This window comes from Equus przewalskii, chromosome 5 (genome assembly GCF_037783145.1).
Source record: "Equus przewalskii isolate Varuska chromosome 5, EquPr2, whole genome shotgun sequence".
In the NCBI taxonomy this organism is placed as follows: Eukaryota; Metazoa; Chordata; class Mammalia; order Perissodactyla; family Equidae; genus Equus; species Equus przewalskii.
In genome coordinates, this window is record NC_091835.1 from 54613234 (window position 1) to 54637131 (window position 23898).

The window sequence follows — 23898 nt, forward strand, 5'->3', positions numbered from 1 at the left end:
TTTTATGCTTTTACTATTAGATGGTCTGTATTTTGTTTCCTTGTCTTGTGTTTTTCATTGTTTGTTTTCTTCGTAGGAAATACACACACATAAACACACACACACACACACACACAAGCCCAAAAACCCTACATGATTTTTAAGTTGCGTTTTTAATTGTTCTAGAGTGGAGAGTGTGACGCAGCTTTTGAGTCAGACATGAATTCTGATACTGACTTGACAATCTTCTAGCTGTGGGATCATGGACATAATAGTTAAACCTGTGACCTTAGGTTCTTCCCTTATAAAATGGTGGTGGTTGTAAGGATCAAGTCAGTTGACTCACAAAAAATATTTTGCACCATACCTGGTGCAAAGTATAGACTCAGTCACTAGCAGTCCTCTCCCCTGTCTTCATTTTACCCAGCTTAACAGAAATTTCAACTATTCTTTTTGGTCATGTAAATGAAGTGTTTTTTGATGAAAACTATGCATTGTCTACATTCAGCAAAAGTTTCAGGGTTATCTGATTCTAGCCCTGTTCATTGGCTTTGAGCTGTTTTATATTTTACAGCTCTTTATTTGTTGTAGATAGTTGATAAATGTGTAAATTCTGTGATGTCTAGTAGAATTTTGATTGACTTCCTTCTCCCCTTAGGAAAAAAAGTTTTACTTCCCTTTGCAATTCGTTTCAGCATTCCTTTACTCCCCGTGAATTTGTGCTATTTCGACTTTTCCTTTGAACTGGTTATAATGTTTGCTTGGTTCCTCATTGTATGAATAGAATAAAATCTTTCACATGTATTCACTCTCTCTGAGAGTAAAATTTTACCCTTTTTTGGGAAAATTATCTTTTTATATTATATTTAAAATATTTAATATTTAAAATATTTCCAAGAAATGTCTAAATAAATTCTCAAGAGTAGATTGATTTATTAAATGTCTGTTAAGTGCAGCACACTAGTATTTTACTTTTTCGAGGAAGATTGGCTCTGACCTGACGTCTGTGTCCATCCTTCTCTATTTTATATGTGGGGACGCCTGCCACAGCATAGCTTGATAAGTTGTGTGTAGGTCCACGCCTGGCATCTGAACCGGTGAACCTTGGGCTGCCGAAGCAGAGTGCACAAACTAGTAGTTGTGCCACTGGGCCAGCCCCCACTAGTATTTTATTTTAATCATTTGATATATGGATGTTCCAACTGTAGTATCCACTCTACAAGCAATGGCAAGTGTTTCCATAATATCTAACCACTAAGTACTTTAGGTAAGATTTATTTATTTTTTATTATTTCAATACCAATATGATATTCTAAGAGTAAATTTTCCAGTGTAAAGGATTGCATTGTATCTTTTATTGCATAGTGTCTTGAATATAGTGGAACTCTACAATTGTATTTTGAAGGAGTGAATAGATAAGGGAGTCCTGAAAAGAGAACAAGCACTTTTTTCCTTTAAGTGTCTCATCATGTTGTAATGATGAAACTTTTCTTTAATTGAGATATAATTGACGTATAACATTATATTAGTTTCAGTTAACATGATGATCCAATATTTGTATATATTGCAAAAAGATCACCACAATTAGTTAACATCTGTCACCATACATTGTTACAAATTTTTTTTGTTGTGATAAAAACTTTTATGATTTACTCTCAGCAACTTTCAGATATGCAGTACAGTATTATTAACTAGAGTCACCATACTGTACATTGCATCTTCATGACTTACAACTGGAAGTTTGTACCTTTCAACCCTGTTCACCCATTTTGTCCAGCCCCCAACTCCCCAATCTGTTCTCTGTATCTAAGAGCTTGTTTTTTTGTCAGATTCCACGTATAAGTGAGATCATATGGTATTTGTCTTTCTCTGTTTGACTTATTTCACTTACTGTAATGCCCTTAAGGCTTCATCTATGTTTTGGCAAAAGGCAAGATTTCCCTTTTTTTATGGCTGAGTAATATTCCAGTGTGTGTATACACACATTTTCACTATCCATTCATCCTTTGATGGCTACTTTGTTTCTGTATCTTGGCTATTACAAATAATGCCACAGTGCACATGGGGATGCGTATATCTTTATGAGTTAGCATTTATGTTTTGTTTTTGGATAAATATCTGGAAGTAGAATTGCTGGGTGATATACTAGTTCTACTTTTAATTTTTTGAGGAACCTCCATACTGTTTTCTGTAGTGGCTACAGCAGTTTACATTCCCACCAGCAGTTCACAAGGGTTCCCTTTTCTCTACATCCTCACCAACACTTGTTATTTCTTGTCTTTTTGGTAATACCTATTCTAACAGGTGATAACTCATCGTGGTTTTGATTTGCATTTCTCTGATGACTAGTGATATTGAGCACCTTTTCATGTACGTGTTGGCCATCTGTATGTCTTCTTTGAAAAATGTCTCTTCAGATTCTCTGCCCTTTTTTTTTTTTTTTTTTAAAGATTTTATTTTTTCCTTTTTCTCCCCAAAGCCCCCCGGTACATAGTTGTGCATTCTTCGTTGTGGGTTCTTCTAGTTGTGGCATGTGGGACGCTGCCTCAGCGTGGTCTGATGAGCAGTGCCATGTCCGCACCCAGGATTCGAACCAACGAAACACTGGGCCGCCTGCAGCGGAGCGCGCAAACTCAACCACTCGGCCACGGGGCCAGCCCCTCTCTGCCCATTTTTTAATCAGATTTTTTTTTGCTGTTGAGTTGTATGAGTTCTTTATATATTTTGGATATATCCCTTATCAGATTTATCATTTGCAAATATTTTCCACCATTCAGTAGGTTGCCTTTTAATGTTGTCAATTGTTTCCCTTGCTGTGCAGAAGCTTTTTAGTTTGATATAGTCCCACTTGTTTATTTTTGCTTTTGTTACCTTTGCTTTTGGAGTCTAAAAGAAACTCTTTTACAGTTTCCGTAAACTGAGGGGCCAAAAGCTCTCTCAGCATATCACTTTAACATATCACTTTAACTTAAGTTATGATGTCAGTTTTTTTCTTCCTCTTGTGAAATTGCTTGTAATTTGCCTATGTTTGGTCACTTTGTGTGAACAAAAACCAAAAGAAAAAAAATCTCAGACTTGAGATAGTAACTTGGCTTAAAGATATATTTATGATTTTGAAATATTTCTTCCATAGTCTTCAAATTATTACTCATTAGCCAGTGCTCTCTGTACTTTATTAGTTTGTTTCTGTTTATTCTTATTTATTGTTTGGATGTTGAAGGATTTTCTTCCTGCTGTAATAATAAACAGTGGTGATTTAAATAGCTTACTTTTAAATTTCTGTGTTCAAAAAGTTATATGATTTTGTGTTGACCAAGCTAGCAATGGGTTATGAGGACTCCACCTCTACATATCTCTTTTAGAAATTAAAATATAGTTCCTTTAGTCATTTGCGTGATTCTAAAAATTGTTCATTATAATTTGTGGTATATGTTGTTGCCTAAAATAGGAACACACTATTATTCCTCAAAGAAGCAAGTAGAAGTAGAGTCTTTATTTATAAAATACCCCAAAGAATAATTAAAAATAACTAAAATGGTAGAAATTTCATCAATTATGTAATCCCTCTTTTATTAAGAAAGCAACCATTCCTGTTTCTTGTGTTTCTACCTCTTAGCCTTTTTTTAAGGTATCAGATATTTCTTCTTAAATCTCAGACCTAGATATCCTAGATATATCTTGAACTCCATTAAATTATATTTATCCATTAAATTATAAATCAAAGGGCATTTCCTATAGGGATCCTTCATTGGAGAGAGGTAATACTAATACTTTTCTAAGCACTGACTTTGACTCTATTTTCTGTCAGTTAAAAAAACTAAATCTATCCTCGTATTTTGCATTTACTAACAGATCTTCATATTTAGATGTACTATTTGGAGCTTTCTCAATTCTCGTATATTCTTTGTTTTCCATAAATGAGTGATTTTCCTACATGAGTGACTTTCAAAAATCTCACTAGTAAGCATTAAACAGGAAAAAGTGGATTTGTATATGGACCTGGTAATAAATCAGAATATCAGAGTATTTGAGGGAGTTGACAGTTTGTGAAAGGTAATTACCAGCCTCTAATATACCTGCGAGATGAAAGGATGGTGAAAAAAGGGGTCCTGGATTGGGTAAGAGAATATTTGAATGAAAATTAAAGATCAAAAGTATTTTCTAAGTTAAAAGTTGTGAAAACCGTTATCATTTTGTTGGTGTTCTCTTGAATTATTTAATCATTAACAGAAATAAACAGATTTCTTTAGGTATAGTTCAAAGTTTGTGGGTATTTACACCTGTTTCTTGTTTAGACTTTACAAGAGTTATTATGCTTATGTAAACAAAACAGAGTTGACCACAGGCAGAATTACTGGAAAAAAGAATTGCATACTGTTTGGAAACTTTTGTGTGCCTTTGCTTGTGTGGTGTTCTGGCTTGTGTGGTAGTAGGCTTTTTTGTTTTAGAAGAGGCCTGTCAATGAAAAATGATATGCCCAGTGACTTTGCTAATTACCATTAAAAAGCTAAAGATGAAGAACTGCCATTCATTGCACTTTTGATTAGCTTTATACTGTAGAGGAGTATATGCTGACCTTGTATCCTCTAAGTCTTAGAAAACCAAAGATTTCACATTTGAAATGAAGCAAATTGTGTCTGTACTCTTGCTTAAGACAAAATGAAGCAAACAAACAAAATATGCAAAGAATCAAAATTTTTATATTTCCACTTCTTAAAAAAGTTTTGACTGAGTTTTTATGGACATTGGCGCTGTCAGGTACACTTGATCTGAATGTAAAGATTTTGTGCATGAAGACTGACACTAGTCCACTTTTAATAGACCACAGAATACTGTAGCAGTTTGAAACTAAAAATCCTATCTTCTTGGCTAAGTGAGAAGGTAATTATATTTTACATATTGCAATCTGTAATTTTCTTATTATTAAGCTTAAAAATTCCCATTTATAAATATATATAAAACATGTATACCATGATTATTATTGAATAATATTTTGAGTGTATTTGTGTGAAAAATATTTACCAATGTGGATTTTTTTTAGGGTGAGTTACTGTTATTGGATAGTTACCTAAAACCAGTGAAGATGTGTGAATTCTAGCATAGCAAAAAACTTAGAGGCTTAACTGAAAAAAATCTAGTTTTTATTTAGAGGGTAATACATTTATATGTTCTCTTTTGTTTTATAGCTCCACTCATTTGTTTTTTCGTTTTATTTTTAAAATGAGATGTGGATTCTGACATATTTAGTAAACATATTATTAAGTTAAACGAATTTCTGAAAAATCTCACTAGTATCTCCTAAGTTGAAAACACACGTAAATTTTAGATATTTTAGGTTCAACTTTCCTTATGTCTGAAATAAGTATTGATGTGATCAGCAGGATGCCAGAAAGGTTTGCACCTCCAGTTATAATGTTTATTGGTCTGTTGCTGGTTGTTGACATCTTTTCACAAACGCATCATTTCTTTAAGTAAACTAATTGGTCCCTATTAGTCTTTAGTTTGAATTAGAGTTTTTTTCCTATCTTACTTAGCCAGAGCAAGTATTAGTCAGCGGGAAATGTCGCTCATGGGGGTTGAGTACTGTAACCAGTAAGGGCATTAGAGCAAGATGTGTTCAGAATTATGTTTTTAACCATGTGTAACTATTTTTTTCTTTGTTATACTTAAAAATTGCACTCATGAATCTCCCATTTAACTTAAGAACTAGAACATTACCAATTCTAGTACTCCTCTTCTGTCTTAATCCTTGTGCTTTCCCCTAGAAGGAACCATGGTCCTAAATCTTATCATTTCCTTGTTTTTATAAAAACCAGTTTTATTGTATGTGTGTAGATATGTATCGAGAGAGTTTTACTTGTTTATGTGCCTTATAAAAATGGCTTAGTGCCTTGCGGGCTCACCTGTAATTTACTCTTTTCACTCAAAGTTATGTTTCTAAGACTCATCCATGTTGTTGCATATACCTGTAGTTCCTTCATTTTCACTGAGACAAAGGATTCTAATGTATGATTATGCCGCAGCTCATTTGACCTTCTCCTGTCAGTGGTTATTTAGGCTGTTGTCACTTGTTTGCTATTATGAACAGTACTGCTAGGACTGTTCTTATACGTGTTTTCAGAGATATCCAGTCTTTACTTAGCAGTTTTGCATAGGGAAGACTTTTGTTGAGACCAAGTATTTTCTCCTTGTGAGTAATTCTTTGGATCTCTTGTTTTTTATTATATAATTTCTCTTTTTGCTCTTTCCTCTTGACTTTGTTTTGACTTACAGCAAAGCTGTAAGAAATGGACAGATAGTTCCCATACACCATTCATCCGTTTTCTTCACGTTAACATTTTACCACATTTGCTTTATCTTTACTCTTCTTTCCCCTCCTCCTCATTCTCTTCTTTTTCTTCTTCTTCCTCTTTGTCTCAATATTTATTTATTGTTCTTAGCTAAGGCCATATATTCAAATACTATGTCCTGAGGAAACTTAGGTTAATTCTTGCTCTCCCACTCTCCCCCCTTGCAATGTGATTAGATTATTTATTTGCAGTATGGTTTAGTTCATTTGTTGCTCTTTGTGTTTCATTTTAGGGTTCAATCCCCCTGTTCCCCTGCTTGTTGATTTTATTTTTATTTTATTGAGTATGTGAAATGTTAACATGATTCTAAAACTCAGAACAATATTAAAAAACTACACTCGGAGAAATTTCCTACTGTTAATTTCTTCTGTCTTTCCACTTCATTCGACCTGTCCTCCACCTGTCAGCCTCATTAGTTTTGGCTTTATCCTTTTATCCTTCCTGTGTTTCCTTTCTGACAAATGAGTAAATGCACATATCTTCATTTTTCCATTTATTTACGGACTGTTTGTACATTTTCTTTTTGGAGAATTGTCTGTTCACATTTTTTGCCCATTATTTTGTAGGGTTTTTTTCCCCCAGTCTTTTTCCCCCTAAGTTTTAGATGTTCTTTATATATTAAGAATATTAGCCCTTATCTATGATAGGTATTATACATATCTTGTTTTTAGTTTGTCAGTTTTTTAATTTTATTTAAGATAATTTTTGACACACAGAAAGTTTATGTTCCCTTCTTTTTGGTGAGGAAGATTGGCCCTGAGCTAACACCTGTGTCAATCTTCCTCTATTTTGTATATGGGATTCCACCACAGCATGGCCTGATGAGTGGTGTGTAGGTCCATGCCCCAGATCCAAACTAGCGAATGCCAGGCAGTCGAAGTGGAGTGTGTGAACTTAACCACTATGCCACTGGGCCAGCCCCTATATATTCTGTAGTCAAATTTATCAGTCTTTTCTTTTATTGTATCTGGAATTGAGTCATAGTTAAAAAGCCCTTTCTTACACCCAAGGTAAAGTGGAAGTCACTTAATATTTTTTTTTTGGTACTTATATTGTCTCCTTTTTTTTTAATATTTAGATCCCTGATCCATTTGGAGTTTATTTTTTGTCTCTAGTGTAAGGTATGAGTGTAATTTTATCTTTTTTCCAAATGGCTAATCAATTGTTTTGGCACTATTTATTAACCTGTATTTGCCTCAGTGATTTGAAGTGTCAGTTTCATCATATACTTAAGTTTCACCCCTACATGAGTTTGTGTCTGGACTTCCTGGTATGTTCTTTTGGTCTGTTTATTGCTGCACCAAATAAACACCCTATTTTACTTACAAACAGTTTCTTTATTTGTTTTTTAAGGTTTTTTTTTTTTTTGTGAGGAAGATTGGCCTCAGCTAACGTCTATTTCCAATCTTACTCTTTTTTTTTTTTTTACTGTCTCTCTCCCCAAAGCTCCAGTACATAGTTGTCTGTCATAGTTGTCCTTCTAGTTCTTCCATGTGGGATGCTGCCACAGGATGACTTGATGAGCAGTGTGTAGGTCTGCACCTAGGATGTGAATTGGTGAACCCCAGGCCATGGAAGTGGAGCACGCGGACTTAACCACTATGTCACCGGGCCACCCCCCTAAAGTATCTTTTAATATAATTTACTACAGTATATCTTAAGGTCAGTAGTATGTTTTAATACAGTTTACTTTTGTATATTTTATTAAGAGGGGCTAGTCTTCTCCTTATATTCTTTCTTTTGTAGTTTTCTCTATTTTCGCATTTTTACTTTTTCCATGTGATGATGACTGTCTAGCTAGATTTGTCCAGCTCCATTATAAAAAAGCTTATTAATACTTTTATTGGAATTATATTAGGCCTATAAATTAACTAAGGGGGCCGGCCCCGTGGTGTAGTGTTTAAGTTCGTGTGCTCTGCTTTGGCAGCCCAGGATTCATGGGTTCAGATCCTGGGCATGGACGTATATACTGCTTATCAAGCCATACTGTGATGGTGTCCCACATACAAAGTAGAGGAATGTTGGCACAGATATTAGCGCAGTGACAATCTTCCTCAGCAAAAAAACAAAAAACTCCAAAAAACCCCCAAAAAAACCTTAATTAAAAAATAATTAAGTAAGGAAAGACTGGCATCTTTATGATATTTAGTTGCCCTATTTAATTACAAGGGGTATCTTTACCTTTATTCAGGTCTACCTTTCAGTCTTTCAACAGTATTTTAAAGTTTTCCTCATGTTTCTAGCTAATTTTATTCCTAAGTATTTTATCTTTTCTGTTGCTATGGAAAATATTATTCTCTCTACCATTATATCCTGTAAATAGTTATTGTTTTTACATATGAATGCTATTGATTGCTGATCATTAAGTTGATATTCTGCTACTTTACTGAATGTGTTTATTGTTTGAGTTAGCAGGAACATGAGATAGTTTTCCACCTTTTCCTATTTTTATGATTGTACTTAGTTTCTCTTGTCTAATTGCATTGGCTCATACCTTTATTGCGGTGTTAAATGGTATAGAGATGGTAGGCATCTTTATCTTGTTCCTGATGTTAGAGTAAACACCTTTAGTTTTTCTCCATTAACATTCTGATTTGGGGACTAAGGTCTAGTCATGTTAAGAAAATATCTAGGGTCCAGCCTGGTGGCATAGTGGTTAAGTTCGTGTGCTCCACTTCAGTGGCCCGGGGTTCACTGGTTTGGATTCTGGGCATGGACCTACACACTGCTCATCAAGTCATGCTGTGGCGGCATCCCACATGGAAGAACCAGAAGGACTTACCACTAACATATACAACTATGTACTGAAACTCTGGGGAGAAAAAGGAAAAAAAAACCAGGAGATTGGCAACAAATGTTAGCTCCAGGCCAGTCTTCCTCAACAAAAAGCAAAAAAAAGAAAGAAAGAAAGTATCCATCGATTTCTGTTTTCGTGAGAGTTTTTAACAGTTATGGGTGTTCGATTTTATCAAAAGCGTTTTCAGTCTTGGAGAGAATTATATCATTTTTCTCTTCAAGTCTATTACTATGGAGTATTGTATTAATGAATTCCCTGATAGTGAACCAGCCTTGCATTCCTGAAAGAAATCTGAGTTGTTCACAGTATATCATTTTCTCAATATGGTGTTGGGTTCCATTTACAGCTATTTTATTTAAAATTTTTACCTCATTATTTTTATACAGTACTCTAAAACCTCTAATTATTCTGTTTTTATTCTGTCTTTATCAAGCTTAGCTGTCAATATTATGTTAATGTTATGTAATGCTAATAAAGTTTTCCTTCGTTTTCAATACTCTGGAACAATTTTAGAACGCTGGGGTTATTCATTTTCTGAATTTTTTGTCAGAAATCCTCTTGAAATGCCTTATCTGTGGGGTACTTGCCTGATAACTATTTTTTTCCCCTAGGAAATCGATCTCTTTTTTACAGGTTGTTTTTTTAAGCTCTAATCACATCATCTTTTATAAACTACATTTCTGAAGAATTGCCCATTTTATCTAGATTTTCAAATGTATTTACTTAGAAGTCTGTAGAGGAATTTTATGATTTCTTTTTTTAAAGATTGGCAGCTAAGCTAACATCTGTTGCCAATCTTTGTTTTCCTTTTCTTTCTCCCCAGAGCCCCCCAGTACATAGCTGTATGTTCTAATTGTAGGCCTTCTGGTTGTGCTGTGTGGGATGCTGCCTCAGCATGGCTTGATGAGCAGCGCTAGGTCTGCACCCGGGATCTGAACTGGTGAAACCCTGGGCCACCGAAGCAGAGCATGCGAACTTGGCTACTTGGCCACAGGGCCAGCCCCAGTTTTATGATTTTTAAAAAAATTTCTGCTGTTTTAATTGTTATGTTCCCTTTGTCATTTAATTTGTATATGTGTACTTTTTCCCTTTTATTGTTAATAAGTTTAAACTATTATTTTAATTTTTTTTTAGAAATTCAGGATTTTGGTTACTTTTCTTCTTAATCTACTTTGATATCTGCATTATCTTATTTTCTTTATTGTGTTTTTAAAGTTTTCTTTGTATCTGTTTTAGTTTATTAGCTGAGAATTTAATTCATTGATTTTCTTTTAATTGTGTTCAAGGCTACAGATTTTTTCTAAACACTGCTTTAAATATAGCCCATAGATTGATATGTTTTAATTATCATTATTTCTTAGAAATTATGTAATATTTTGACATGGGGAAATTAAAATTATATTGTGGTTGGGCAGGTAATGGAATAGGTGAAAAGATTCTTGGAAAAGCTTGTTTTGAATGTTGGCAAATGATAATTTCAATGACAACTTCCATTTATTGAATGTTTACCATGTACTTATCTGGTACAACTAAGTGGTTTATGTACGTTATCTAATTGAAGCGACATAACATCATTTTGAAGTACATATTATTTCCCAATTTTTCAGAAGAGGAAACTGGGACTTAGATGGGTTTATATAATTTGTTGAAGGCTGCATAATGAGTATGTTGTCATTGTTCAAATTTGAATCTATTTCTGTCTTCACAGCCATAGCTTTTACTTAGGCAGTAATATTGTGAGGTCACAGAGGTATTGAACAGTAGGGCATAATCAGGGAACTGTTAGCACAGTGTGACTGGAGTGAAGTTGGTATCATTTCTGGCTTGGGCAAGTAGTTCATTGAGATACATTTGACTCGGATGGAAAACATCAAGCAAAGCAGGTTTATCTAAGATGATGGATTAAGTTTGATGTACCTATTAGACAGCTAAATGAAACTGTCTGGTAGTTAGGTGAGTATATGGATCTGGAGGTCTGCAGAGTGGTTTGTCCTAGAGATGAGAATTTAGGTGTCATTATCTTATAGGTGGTGATTTAAATAATGGATTTTGAAAGTGGTAAGAATAATGTGAACACTGAGAAGATCAGAGGATATAGGAAACAGTGAAATTTAAGATTGAGTAGAGAAAGAGCCTGAAAAGGAAACAAGAAAAAAATGGTCAAAATGTTAGGAGAACATCTGGGATATAGTGGTTCACAGGTGCCAACGGAAGAGTTTCAAGGAGAAGGGAGGGTCGTTGGTATTATGTGCTCTGGAGAATTAAAGAAGGATAAATAAGAAGTGTTCATTTGACTTAGTAAGTGAAGGGAAAATTAATGTCTTAAGTGCTGGGTCCAATGGAGTGATGCGTGTTGGGTGAGGAAGAAGAAAATGGAGACAGGAATCATTTGGAGACAAGAAATTTGGTTCTGAAAGGAAAGTGTGATAAGGTGATGGTAGCTAGTGGAAAGTGTCAGGTTGAGGATGCCCTCCTTCCCCTCCCTACTTTCTTCCCTCAGCTAATCCTTTTCTTTTCCCCTTATTTATCTCTTTTCTTTCCTGTCTCCCTTCCTTCTTCCCTTACTTTATTCTACCCGTTTTCCCTCCCTCTTTCCCTAATATGATATACTTGAACATTTACTATTATAGGATGAGAATTTAACTTGGGACAACATGACATCTTGTCTTAGATTGTGGCTGTAAATATGAATGACATAAAGAAATGTTAAAATGTTCAGGTGTTAGATCAGAAAGATATTTTTAAGACTTTCTTGAACCTGGGATCATAGTCACACATACCCTTTATGCCCAGAAATAAACATACTTGTTCAACAAATTTGAATAATCTTTGAAATAATAATGAAAATAATATCAGCACATGCTAAAAGCTTTACATCTTTTAGTCACTGTAAGCCTAATTAGCAACTCTATGCCACTTTTACAGATGAGGAAACTGAAGGAAGTTAAGCAAACTTGCCAGTTCTATGCCTGGTATGGCAATATGGTTCCAGAGTCTATGCTCTTAATCACAAGGCTGTGTTTCCTCTTATTATACTATAGTACTTATTTTTATACCTTTAAAAATTAATTACTAATATTTTGTTGTAAATTATAGTTCAGAATTAGAAGTTAGAATATTTTGTCCTTTATTTGGAAAGCTGTTAGTGTATAGAATAGTGAAAATTAGAAAAAAAAATTTGTTAGATATATCAATTACAAAGGTGAGTTGAAGTTTTAGTTTTCTATATTTCAGTTAAAATAGTGAAATGCCTGTTGGAGAAGCTAGGATACCTTATCCAATATGGCACATGGTATTTTAGAAACATAATATTGCTACACAATAGAAGTGCATATAAGATAATTAAATGATCTCATAGGGTACCAATCAGACATTGATATATTCTGTAGTTTGTTAATACCTAATGACCTTATAAATGTCTTTCTTCAGGGAAAAATGCAATTTCCATTGTGAGCTGCCTTCCAGAATTTATAGTAGAACTGCGCTGAACTTGCTACTGATGCCAATGTGGAATAAAGGTCTTTATAATTTAGAAAGTCAGAACATATAAATGAATTACTGCTAAAAATGATTATGTAACTCTTCTTAAATTTTAAAACTCATAATCAAAATATATTTGAGTTTTTAGAACATTTGAAAATAAACTGTTTATTTTGCCCTCATCGATATTTTTGTCTTATTTCATGCTTGGCAATTGGCTTTCCTTTCATGACCTTTGTATCTGAGCCCTAGTCACAATCTAATCATGTTTTGTTATGAAACGAATTACAGAATTATGTTTCAACATTATTTTTCTGTAGAAATACTTCAGCCAACTAAAACTGACTTTAACATGAAAAATCTTTTGTTGTTGCAAAAGAAGTTGTTCACACAGAGACAGATAGGTTAGTTTATTTTAAAGTAATTGTTCTTCCCTTTAGCTCACTTTATTGTAGTAAATGAATGATTTCACTTGCCTCCTGGGTCATAAGGTCATTGAGGACATGGATGCATGTCTTCACTGCTGTCTTCTCAGTGCCTGCCTAGTGTCTGTGCCTGGCACTAGTAGGCACACGAGTGCTTTTTCTTAACTAACTGAATAGATAGGTAATATATTTGAATACTTTCTCTGAGTTGGAAAATGCACTTCTTATGGTAATGTATTAGTATGTAAACACTAAGACATTTTTTAAATTGTTTTTTTTTGCCTGAGTCTCACACGTAAATGTCATGTTAAATTTAGAAACACTAGTTTTTTAGATTTCAGATAATGGTCCCTGAGCAATAGTCATAGAATCCTCATTTTCAGTCTCATTGCTTTTACGTCCCTTGCTCTTTTCCCTTTCCCTCCCTCTGCTTTCTTCCCTTTCAACCTGTTCTTTTGTTCTTTATTTTCTCTTGAATAATCCTTTTTTTCTTTTGGTTTTCCTTTAGTATCTGGAGTCCATCTTTCTCCAGCTTCTCCTGAGATTGTACTGGACCATGACCACTCTTCTCCCTCAGTTGGCTGCCTCTCTTCTGAGCCCATCATTTCATCACCAGAGAATACACATGCAGACAACAGCATTGTCAGGCAGACTATTCCTAAAGCACAGGTAAAGACAAGCATATATATATATATTTTTTTAATTGAGTTCATAATAGTTTACATCATTGTGAAATTTCAGTTGTACGTTATTTCTTGTCCGTCACCGTATACATGCTCCACTTCTCCCCCTGTGCCCACTCCCCACCCCGCTTCCCCCGGTAACCACTGAACTGTTTTCTTTGTCCATGTGTTTGTTTATATTCCGTATATAAGTGACATCATATAGTGTTTGTCTTTCTCAGTCTGGCTTACTTTGCTTAGCATAATACCCTCCAGGTGCATCCATGTTGTTGCAACTGGGGTGATTTTGTCTTTTGTATGGCTGAGTGGTATTCCATTGTATATATATACCACATCTTTATCCAGTCATTGGTCGATGGGCACTTGGATTGCATCCATGTCTTGGCCGTTGTGTATAGTGCTGCAATGAACATAGGGGTACATGTGTTACTTTCGATTATTGATTTTAACTTGTTTGGGTAGATACCCAGTAGTGGGTTAGCTGGGTCATATGGTATTTCTGTTTTTAGTTTTTTGAGGAATCTCTATACTGTTTTCCATAGTGGCTGCACCAGTTTGCATTCCCGCCAGCAGTGTATGAGGGTTCCCTTTTCTCCATACCCTCTCCAACATTTGTTATTTTTAGTCTTAGTGATTATGGCCATTTTAATGGTTGTGAGGCGATATCTTAGTGTGGTTTTGATTTGCGTTCCCCTGATGATTAGTCATGTTGACCATCTTTTCATGTGCTTATTGGCCATCTGTATATCTTCTTTGGAAAAATAAGACAAGCCTATTTTTATGAGAAGTTTGCATACTTAAAAATACTGATTTAAGTGAAGCTTTTCTGATTTCTTTTTTTTATTTTCTAAAAAATAATTCTGAAGATATTCTAACTTTGAGGATAATATCTAGAATAGAAAAACCTTGAATTATATGTTTGTTTTGTGGCACAATTGCAAGATAATTTAATTAGCCTTAGGTAACAAAATATAGTTTGAGTATCTAATCTATTAAAATGGCCTTAGCTTTGCATTTCAAATCTTGAACTTCAAAAGGGAAAATAATTACAAAAAAAGGATAATTTTTTTCTCTTTTCAGGGGATTTCACCACGTGTTTGCAGGTATTAGAGTGTTCATTTCAATTTTAGAGTAAAAACCAAAAAGACAGCAATCATAGGATTTATTCACTCAAATATTTATTGATCCAGTCATTATGCTAGATGCTGGAGGTTGTCCAGATTTCCAAAGAGCTGTATACGTCTTGCGTCACCTGTTAATTTTACTAGAAAATGATGATCAATTAGAGGTTATTGATAGATTTCAAATTCTGATTTAAATTTAAAATATAAACAAGTTCTATGTGTTTGTTTAAATTTGAGAACTGGTGAGTAACAGATGTGTCTATACTTAACTATCCATTCTCAAGCATAAGAAACAGTTTCAAGTTTTTTAATGCTTTGCTTGAAAAATAATAAATGCTTTAAACTCTAAAAGTTTAGAGGAAATTTTGTTTCTTACTGCAAAGATCAGGTTGTTGTAACAATTGAGGTCTTCTGTTGATTTACTTAAAGGGTGAAATAATTTCAGAACCTTTGCTACAACTTAATTTCCAAATGTGGTTTCTGGTGCCCTTTGGATGTTTTCATTATTGGTACAGTGTAAACTTTCCCCTCTTGTGTATTTTTTTTTTTTTAATGTGGTTTAGATTCAGCAATCAACACACACTCATCTGGATATCTCACTTTTTCCATTGGGTTTAACTGATGAGAAAAGTAATGGAACAATTGCTCTTGTGGATGATTCTGAGGATCCTGGAGCCAATTTATCAAACATACAGCTTCAGCAGAAAATTTCAAGTCTAGAGATTAAACTCAAAGTTTCTGAAGAGGAAAAGCAGAGAATTAAAAAGGTATATATACATTTGCCTAAAAACAATAAATGTTTGAATTGCATTTACTAAAAATTTGATATAATCCCAATCACTGATTAAAAACTCATCAGTAGAAGTTCAGTAGAAGAAGATGCAGTTCTCCCTTGGCTGTAGCTTTAAATCAATCATTTGATGTTTATCACTTAGAAAAGTCTTTGATAAGAAATCTCTAGTCCTCAATATGTCCTTTTAAAGATATGGAACATCTTTTACTTGACTTTTTTTCTCTAACTAATGCTTTCCTTCTGGTTTATTTTTATTTACTTTGAAAGCAGGTAGTATTATATTTCTTATGTAGATGAGAACATTTGTAACATTGACTTGCCCCTGTGGGAAGTCAGGCATCATGGGATATTTGACAAGAGTACTTAGATATACAGCTGTTTAAGTAAATTATTTATTTATGTTCTCATTTCTCTTTTTTGCAAATACATCTATGAAAAGACCTTAGCAAATTTATAGAAAGTATGTGCAGAGAGAGATTGTGTTTATTGTGATTAGTTTGGATTCTTTTGTTCATTAGCATGAATAATTTGTGTTATATTAATGTTTGATATTGGTCTGGAGTGAAGCATACAATCTATAATACTGTTGAACTTTCAACCATACTTCCAATAGGTACTTTCCTTACTAAATACTTTCTGGTATGTTCAATTGAAAAAATAAGTATATTTTATGCCAATAAATATTATGAAACTTATGCTTGGATTTTTCTTTTAGGATGTGGAATCATTGATGGAAAAGCATAGTGTCTTAGAGAAAGATTTTCTTAAAGAAAAAGAGCAAGAGGCCATTTCTTTTCAAGAGAGATACAAAGAACTTCAGGTAAACCGAATGAACTTAAAATTTAATACTTAGGTCTTTTGATGAAGGATGTAATGTAGTTTCAAAAAGTGCTCAAAAATACTGTATGAATGAAGAATCAGATATTTGCTTAAATGTATAATATTGATCAATGGGGATGAAGGTAATGATAAATGCCATTTTGAAAAGTATGAATCTGTGAGAAGCCATGAGGGTTATTTGTTTGAGACTCAGTTTGGTGGAAAATATTCTGTTTCTGATGGATAAAATTTGGAAATTGGACATTCTAATTTTTCTTATTGTGATTACATTTGAAAAGAGCTTAGAATCCTATAAACCCCAAACCGAGATGTTAAACCTTTTTCATAAATTGTTTGTAATAAATGTCTCCTCTTTTTCTCCTCCTCAGATTTCCTCAATAAACTTGTTTCTTCTGCAGTCTTCCCCCATTCCAGTAAATGGGAACTCTGTCTTTCCAATTGCTTAGGCCAAAACGTATATTTATTCCTCCTTGTACTTACCCATCTGTTTCTTTAGCAAAACCTGTTGGCTCTACCTTCAAAATATCCAGGTTTTGACACTTTATTTTTGTGGTCACTGCTACCAGCCTATTCGAGGCCATTCTTATTTCTCCATTGGAGTACTAAAGTATCTTCTAACCAGTCTTTTTGCTTCTGTCATTGCCCGCTTACAGACCGTACTCCACATTGCAGCCACTGTGATCTGTTTAACACTTGAAGGTGATCATGTCATTTCTCTGCCTCAGTGGCTTCTCATCTCACCCAAACTAGAAGTCAAGTAAGTCCTTAAAATGATTTGCAAGGCCCTACATTCTCTTTTATCCCTTTCCCTGTCTTTTCTCTGCTTCTTTCTCAATCGTTTTGCTTTATTCCTGTGTCTGGAACATTCTTCCCTCAATTTTCTGCATCGTTTTCTTTTTTATATCATTCATGTCTTTGTGTAAATATCACCTTATCAGAGAGACCTTTCTAGACAACACTGACATCCCCTACCAGCCTTCCCATATTCTGCTTTATTTTTCTGCATAGCACTTTTTACACCTGACAAACTACGTATTTACTTGTTTATTTGCTTAGATCATTTTAGTAGCCTCCTAAGTGGTCTTCTAGCTTCTGCCCTTGCTGTTCTCCCTAATGAGTATTTCAGCAGATAGACTAGTATTTTTAGAAATGTAAATCAAGTCATTTCCCAACCTCAATTCTCATTCACCTATCAATGTAAATCTTCTGACGTCTCCAGCTTTTATGGTTCACCCCCAGCTCTTTACTTACACCCAACTTCATAATACGGTCCAGGCGAATGTGTGAGTCTCTGTGGGAGACATTCCTTGGCTGTTGGAGTGGTAAGTGGAGGGAAATGGTTTATGACTCACAGTCTCTCTGACTCTAATGCTCTTCTTCCAGATATCTACATGGCTGTGTTAAAAAAAATAAAATAAAAAACTTGAAAATAAGGAGAAGAGTGAACAGTGTGTTCTTGCAGAGTCCTGTGGGGATCTTGTTTAATAGACCTACCCAAGGATTATTTAGAAGACTGTACTTTATGTGATTCACTGTATACTGCTGATTAAAAGTCTCAACTGTATTGACATGGTAATTAATTTTTTTCCCCAGAAGAGAGGCAAATAATTTCTGTCTGTTAGAAAAGGTAACTTCAAAGAATACTGTTTATTGCCCTGTAGGACATTCACCAGTTTTGTCTCTAACCAGCACTCTTTCTTAGTCAAAAACTGCGTTATTTAAATTTTCTGTATGTATATGTATACCTCTTTAAATGCTCTTTAAACCAGTCTTAACATTTGATTCATTCAATCTTAACATAAATGATTCATTTATTAATAAATGAGTAGAATAAATCTTTGATATATGTTCAATTTATATTTATATGAGTCACATTTTAACTGTTTGAAAATTATGCTTTTTAACCACTCTCAGTGAACCTGGCTTCTTTCAGATTCTTGCTCAAATGCTACCTTTTAATGGAGGCTGTCCTTGACCATGATATAGAAAATAAGAACCTGTGTACATGCTCAGCACTCCTTAGCTTTCTTTCTTTGCTTCTTTTCCTCCTCCTCATAGGACTAATCTCCACCTGTTATTTTATTTTCATTTGTTTTTTTTTGTTGTTGTTGTTTTTCCTGCACTAGAGTGTAAGCTCTGTGAGATTAAGAACTTTCCTTCCCAGTGCCTAGAGCAGTACCTGGCATGTGGTGTGGGCTCAATTAATATTCTTAAGTGAATGAATGAATTACTCACTAATATAATGCACCCTGCCTCTAGTGAATAATTACATTGTGTATGGCCACACTTACCAGCCCTGTACTTAGAACTGTGGTGCGTATTGGAAGGTGTAGTACAGAACACTGAGGGAACCTTCTGTTTTCTTCTATCTGCATTGAGTGACATGTTCTGGGCCCTTTGGTGGGACCTGTACCTTTGCAAATGCAGTTTCTCAATCTATTAATGGAAACAATAACACACCTGAGAGACCATCTAAGACCAGTCATACAACACTTTGAGCTTCTCACAGTGAAGACCAATATAAATGCCAAGTGGCATTATCCTTGCTGTCCTACTGCTTTTACTATTAATAGTGATAATCTAAGAATAACAACTCGAGTCTTCAAAACTAATATTCAATTTAAAGAGATCTTCCTTTTACAAGAAACAGTACTTCCAAAGAAAACTGTTTTCAGATAATTTTACTTCAACACCAAGAAAGGCCTCTCTCCTTTTTATACCATGTGAATAAAAGTGTAAACTAACTTATGGAGTATTTTATCACTTTGGCTAAATAAATGATAGAAAAAATGCACTAGGAGGTCTCATAGCTAACTTGGACTCAAAGGCAGGCATGCTATTTAGCTTGTATGCCACTGTCCCTGATGAAAGCATTTCTTTTGCTATAGTTCCACAGGTCCTTGTTGTTCTGGAATTTGGACATTTTTTTTTTTCAGTCTGTTTTCTCTCTGTTGTTCAGATTGGGTAATTTTATTGTTCTATCTTATAGTTTATTGATGCTTTCCAGTGTCCCCAACATTCTTCTGTTGAGCCAGTTTTTTTTTATTCTGTTATTGTAATTTTCAGTTCTAAAATTTGTATTTTTGTTCTTTTTTATATCTTCTATTTCTTTGCTGAAACTTTGTTCTTTTCCATGTTTCAATCATATTCATAATTGCTTCTTAAAGCATTTTTATGATGGTTGCTTTAAAATTCTTGTCAGATAATTCTAACATCGGTGTCATCTCAGTGTTGCTGTCTGTTCATGATCTTTTCTTATTCAGGTTGAGATTTTCCTGATTCTTGGCTTGATGAGCAGGTCTTAATTATATTCTACACATTTTGGGTATTTTGTATGATACCTTGGGTCTTGTTTAAATCTTATATTTTAACAGGCTTCCTCCGACACTGTACAGGTTGAGGAAATGTAGATGCCACTTTGTTAATATCAGGTCTGGGGTGAAATTCCAAGATTCCCACTCAAGCTGCCTTTGACACCCTGGGCAGAAGGGGTGCCTCCTTACTCCAGGGAGAAAGTGGGATTTCAGGTCCCCCCACAGGCCTCGTTGTTAAAATTCCCTCGTCCCTCTGCCATGGGACTGGGGTTCGTTTCCCAGTCAGGGAACCACACCACTTGTCTTTTAGTTGTCGTCCTGTGGCAGCTGTGTGTTGGCTGTGATTCTGAAAGCTATGCCACTGGTTTTTCAAATACTGTCAGGGTCAGGATCACTCATAGTGGACAGGTTTCATCAGAGCTTCCAAACGAAGACAGACTAGGGAGTAGGACCTAGCCACGTGCTTCTGAAAAAAATTGATTATGAAAACCCCCTAGTGACAGAATATTGTCTGATATAGACTGTTCTGTTACGGAGCTGGAAGATGAGAGGATGACACAGAAAGACCGGGCAGGGTTCCACTCTGCTGTACGCAGGGTTGCTAGGAGTCAGAGTTGACTCACTACACTGACAACAACATAGGCCTTGGCTGATACCATCCTGCTGGGAGGAGAGAGGCTCTTTCTTACTCTTCCCCACGTGCTTGTACTGACCTCATGGAGAGGGGAGGCCTTGTTACCTCTGAATGGAGAGAGAGCGAGTGAGATTGTGCATCCTTATCTCTGAGTGGGGGTGCAAGTCTTAAAAAAGAGCTCCAAACCATCTGGCTTTCTGTGTTACCACCTCAGGGGACAGTCAGGGGCACCTCCTCAAAGCTGGGCGAGGGTTGAAGTCTGGGCTCAGCATTTTGGCCTTTGCTCACAGAGCTGGAAGTGGGGTCATATATTTTTCCGTGGGGTTTGGCTGTCATAGGGCATTTGTTATCTAAAAGTTTTTTGTTCTTCTGGGCTGCTTCTTTCATGGGCCTTTGGCTAGAGGGCAATAGCTTTTCTTGGGGTTATTTTTGTTTGTGCTCATTAGCATTTCCTGGTTGCTGGCCATGCCAGTACCCAATTTGGAATATATGAGGCCTAAAAAAACCTCACAGAACTTACAGTCGTGTCATTCCTTGGGTCCCTAGGTCCCTAGGTGATCTGCCTTCTTGCCACCTTCTAGAATCTTCTTACATTTGTTTTAAATAGAATGTCCAGGCCTTTTAGTTGTACTTACTGAGAAGAAGAGGGAGAAATCTTAGTGAATAAAGGGAACACTTTAAATTTTAAATATTCTTTGTTGTAGCTGCAGCAGAAATTTAATTTCTTTTAAAAAATACATTAAAACAGGTATTTTGAAAATTTTTTTTAAGGAAAACAGTTTAAGTAATCAGCTGAGTCATTGTAGATGGAGGAGGGGCAAATAAAAATATGGATAACTCAAACGGGGAGATAATTCATAAGACTCTATATCTGCTTTATACTTAGCAAGTTTGTATATGCGTAGATATATGTGTTAGACTTCCTGGAAATGTGCTTTCAATAAAATATTTAAATTATATTGTAAAGACCTGATTCATTAAGAATTTAGAAAATCTTGGGCCTTCACTATTTGACTTCCTTTCTATAATCCATTTCTTTATGTCACATAGCCTTTTCTTCAAAATGATACGAAGTTCTATCTAATAATTTCTTAGGAATAGGAGATATTAAATTTGTGAGTGTCAAAGGGGGCCACTGTGTGCTAAATTTATATAGGATGAAATATTAGCAAAAGTGAGTTTTTAAATAGTGTATGTTAAGTTTCTTGCTTGAATTTATGGTCTCTGCCAGCCAGCCCTCAGATATTTGAAAGTCAATATATTTGTCATATGTTTTCTGTAGGATGTGGCAATCCATAGGTTTTTTTATATTGTAGGCGTATATAACATATAGGTTTTCTAAATATTTGTGGACCTTAATGAAACAGAAAAAATTTTCTTTCCTGCTATTTACAATGACAGGGATAGTATATCGGTGCCTCTCTCTCTATGGTATCCTAAATAAAGCAGAACATTTAGGAATATAAAAAGATAGTACTGACAATTAAATTAACTGAGAGGCCTTTCTCCTTAAAACATGTTAGTAGGCTTATTTATTAAAAAAAATATTTATTGTAGAAAATGTGGACAAAACAGAAAAAGAAAAAATTTATACTTAACACCATGAGAAATACAAGTATTTTTATTTGATCTCAAATATAAGACTTTAATTTTCAATTTTGTAAAGAAATCTACCTCCACTTAGGCCACTGTTGGGTGTGCCTTTGTCAAGAGTTTAGTCCGACCAGAGTAAAAGTAATTAATAAATGGAATGTTTGCAAAACCTTTTAACAGCCTTCTTTTTTTTTTTTGCCAACATTAACTATTATGGAGAATTCTAACAGTGTTGTTTTATGCGATATGGTCTAATGACCAGGATAGGTGGAGGGGTGTGAATGTGTCCCTAACAGAAGGAAATAGCGAATACTGTGAACTCTGCAGCACAATGGGGCTGTGCACTACCTCTCCTTTCCTGTTCTGTCCAGGGTGTGTAGCCCAACCAGAGGAAGCAAAATGAGTCATGCTGCATTTGTCAGAGGTGGCTATTTAAAGGACTTTTCGTGAAACTTGAATAGAGAACTCATCTTAGTACAACTTGGATTCCAGTCTTTTTTGTCTTCTTTCTCTGGCTCCTGTAGCCAGTCACTCCACACCTGTGACTTTCATTGAAGAAACTTGGCAGCTTATCAGATCACACAAATCATAATGCTACCACATTTTTAAAAAATTTAATTAACAGACACAGCTGGTTATCATATTATCTCTGGTAGTTATCAGTATTAGTAGCTATGGCTAGCTTTGGGAATTTTCTGTATAAACTTTTTAAAGACTGGGCCTGTTCTTCCAAGTGTCATTTCCTATTGAAATACCTCCTGGTTATAGTATTTTGATTATTCTGTTTGAGCTTTTATTTAAAAAAAAAAAGCAGTTATGTGAAAATACAGTGTTTCAGAGGCCCTTAAATTGACCTCTTAAATGGATTTATACCGCTGCAGGTTACTACCTATGTTCTGTTGCTGATTTTACAGTTTACATTACTTAAATATGAATAGTAGTGTTCTCAATATTTTTGTGTACTATTTTAAAGTGAATACCAGTCAGGTGTTGGACAGTTGGACCCTTAGACCCGCAGGCGGCTGTAATAATTGTGCTTTATGGAATTTGGTTAAAGAAAGATTTAGAGAAGTGGCTTGTTACACGTGAGCATTTAGCTCGACGACTCGGTATGTGAGGAATTAACCAATTTGGCATACTAAACCCAAAATGTAGTTGTGGTCCTATTTTAAGTAGAGAATGCTGAAGAAAATACGAATTAAGCATAGCTTGAAGACATCCTGTTTATTCACGTATCTGTAAGAATGATTAACAACATTCTGAAGAAGAGAAAAAAAATGAAAGGAAAATAAAGATTTTATGTTTTGGCTGGTCCATATGCCTTTCATTTACTACAGTATTTTAGATTGGATTAAATATTGGGCAATGAATAAATCTCAGTTGTTAGGAAATCCATCCTCTACACAACCCCTGTAAAGGGAGAGTCATTATGAGGGGAAGTCACAGTGAGTTACAGCCAAGTATTTTCTTTCTTATTCCAAAATGAATTGAATGATTGAATTATCAAATTCAGTTTAAATACTAACATTTGGAAGCCCTCTTCATCAAACTGGATTAGAATAATAAGCATGGAAACAATGGTTTTATATATTTTTAAACAGTTTATCCAAAACAAACTGGTAGAATTATTTATGTAAAAAGAGCAACATTGTGAGGGTATTTCACTTAATGTGTCAGTTGTACACTTTCTTTATTTTTTAATTTTTTAATTTATTTTTTTTATTGAGTTAAGGATATGTTACAATATTGTGAAATTTCAGTTGTACATTAATGTTTGTCATTCATTTTGTAGGTGCACCACTTCACCCTTTGTGCCCACCCCCCACCCCACCTTTCCCCTGGTAGCCACTAATCTGTTCTCTTACTCCACATTTTTAAATTCCTCA

The 23898-nt window shown here is 34.8% G+C and overlaps 1 protein-coding gene across 49 annotated transcripts in view; it reads left to right on the forward strand.

The window, feature by feature from the left end:
* Positions 1-23898, forward strand: part of CCDC91 (coiled-coil domain containing 91) — a 362152-nt gene that overhangs the window by 126109 nt on the left and 212145 nt on the right. For 25 of the 49 annotated variants that reach the window (XR_011540339.1, XR_011540340.1, XM_008517658.2 and 22 more), the window contains 3 exons: positions 13540-13700; positions 15402-15605; positions 16347-16451. Coding sequence is in view for 46 of the 49 variants with exons in the window: in XM_008517658.2 (XP_008515880.1) it covers positions 13540-13700; positions 15402-15605; positions 16347-16451 (470 nt within the window). In the remaining 3 variants the exon portion in view is untranslated. Of the gene's footprint in view, positions 1-10873; positions 11080-12555; positions 12645-13539; positions 13701-15401; positions 15606-16346; positions 16452-23898 lie in introns of those variants that run through there. The other 24 variants (XM_070620909.1, XM_070620931.1, XM_070620930.1 and 21 more) reach the window with 5 other exon arrangements.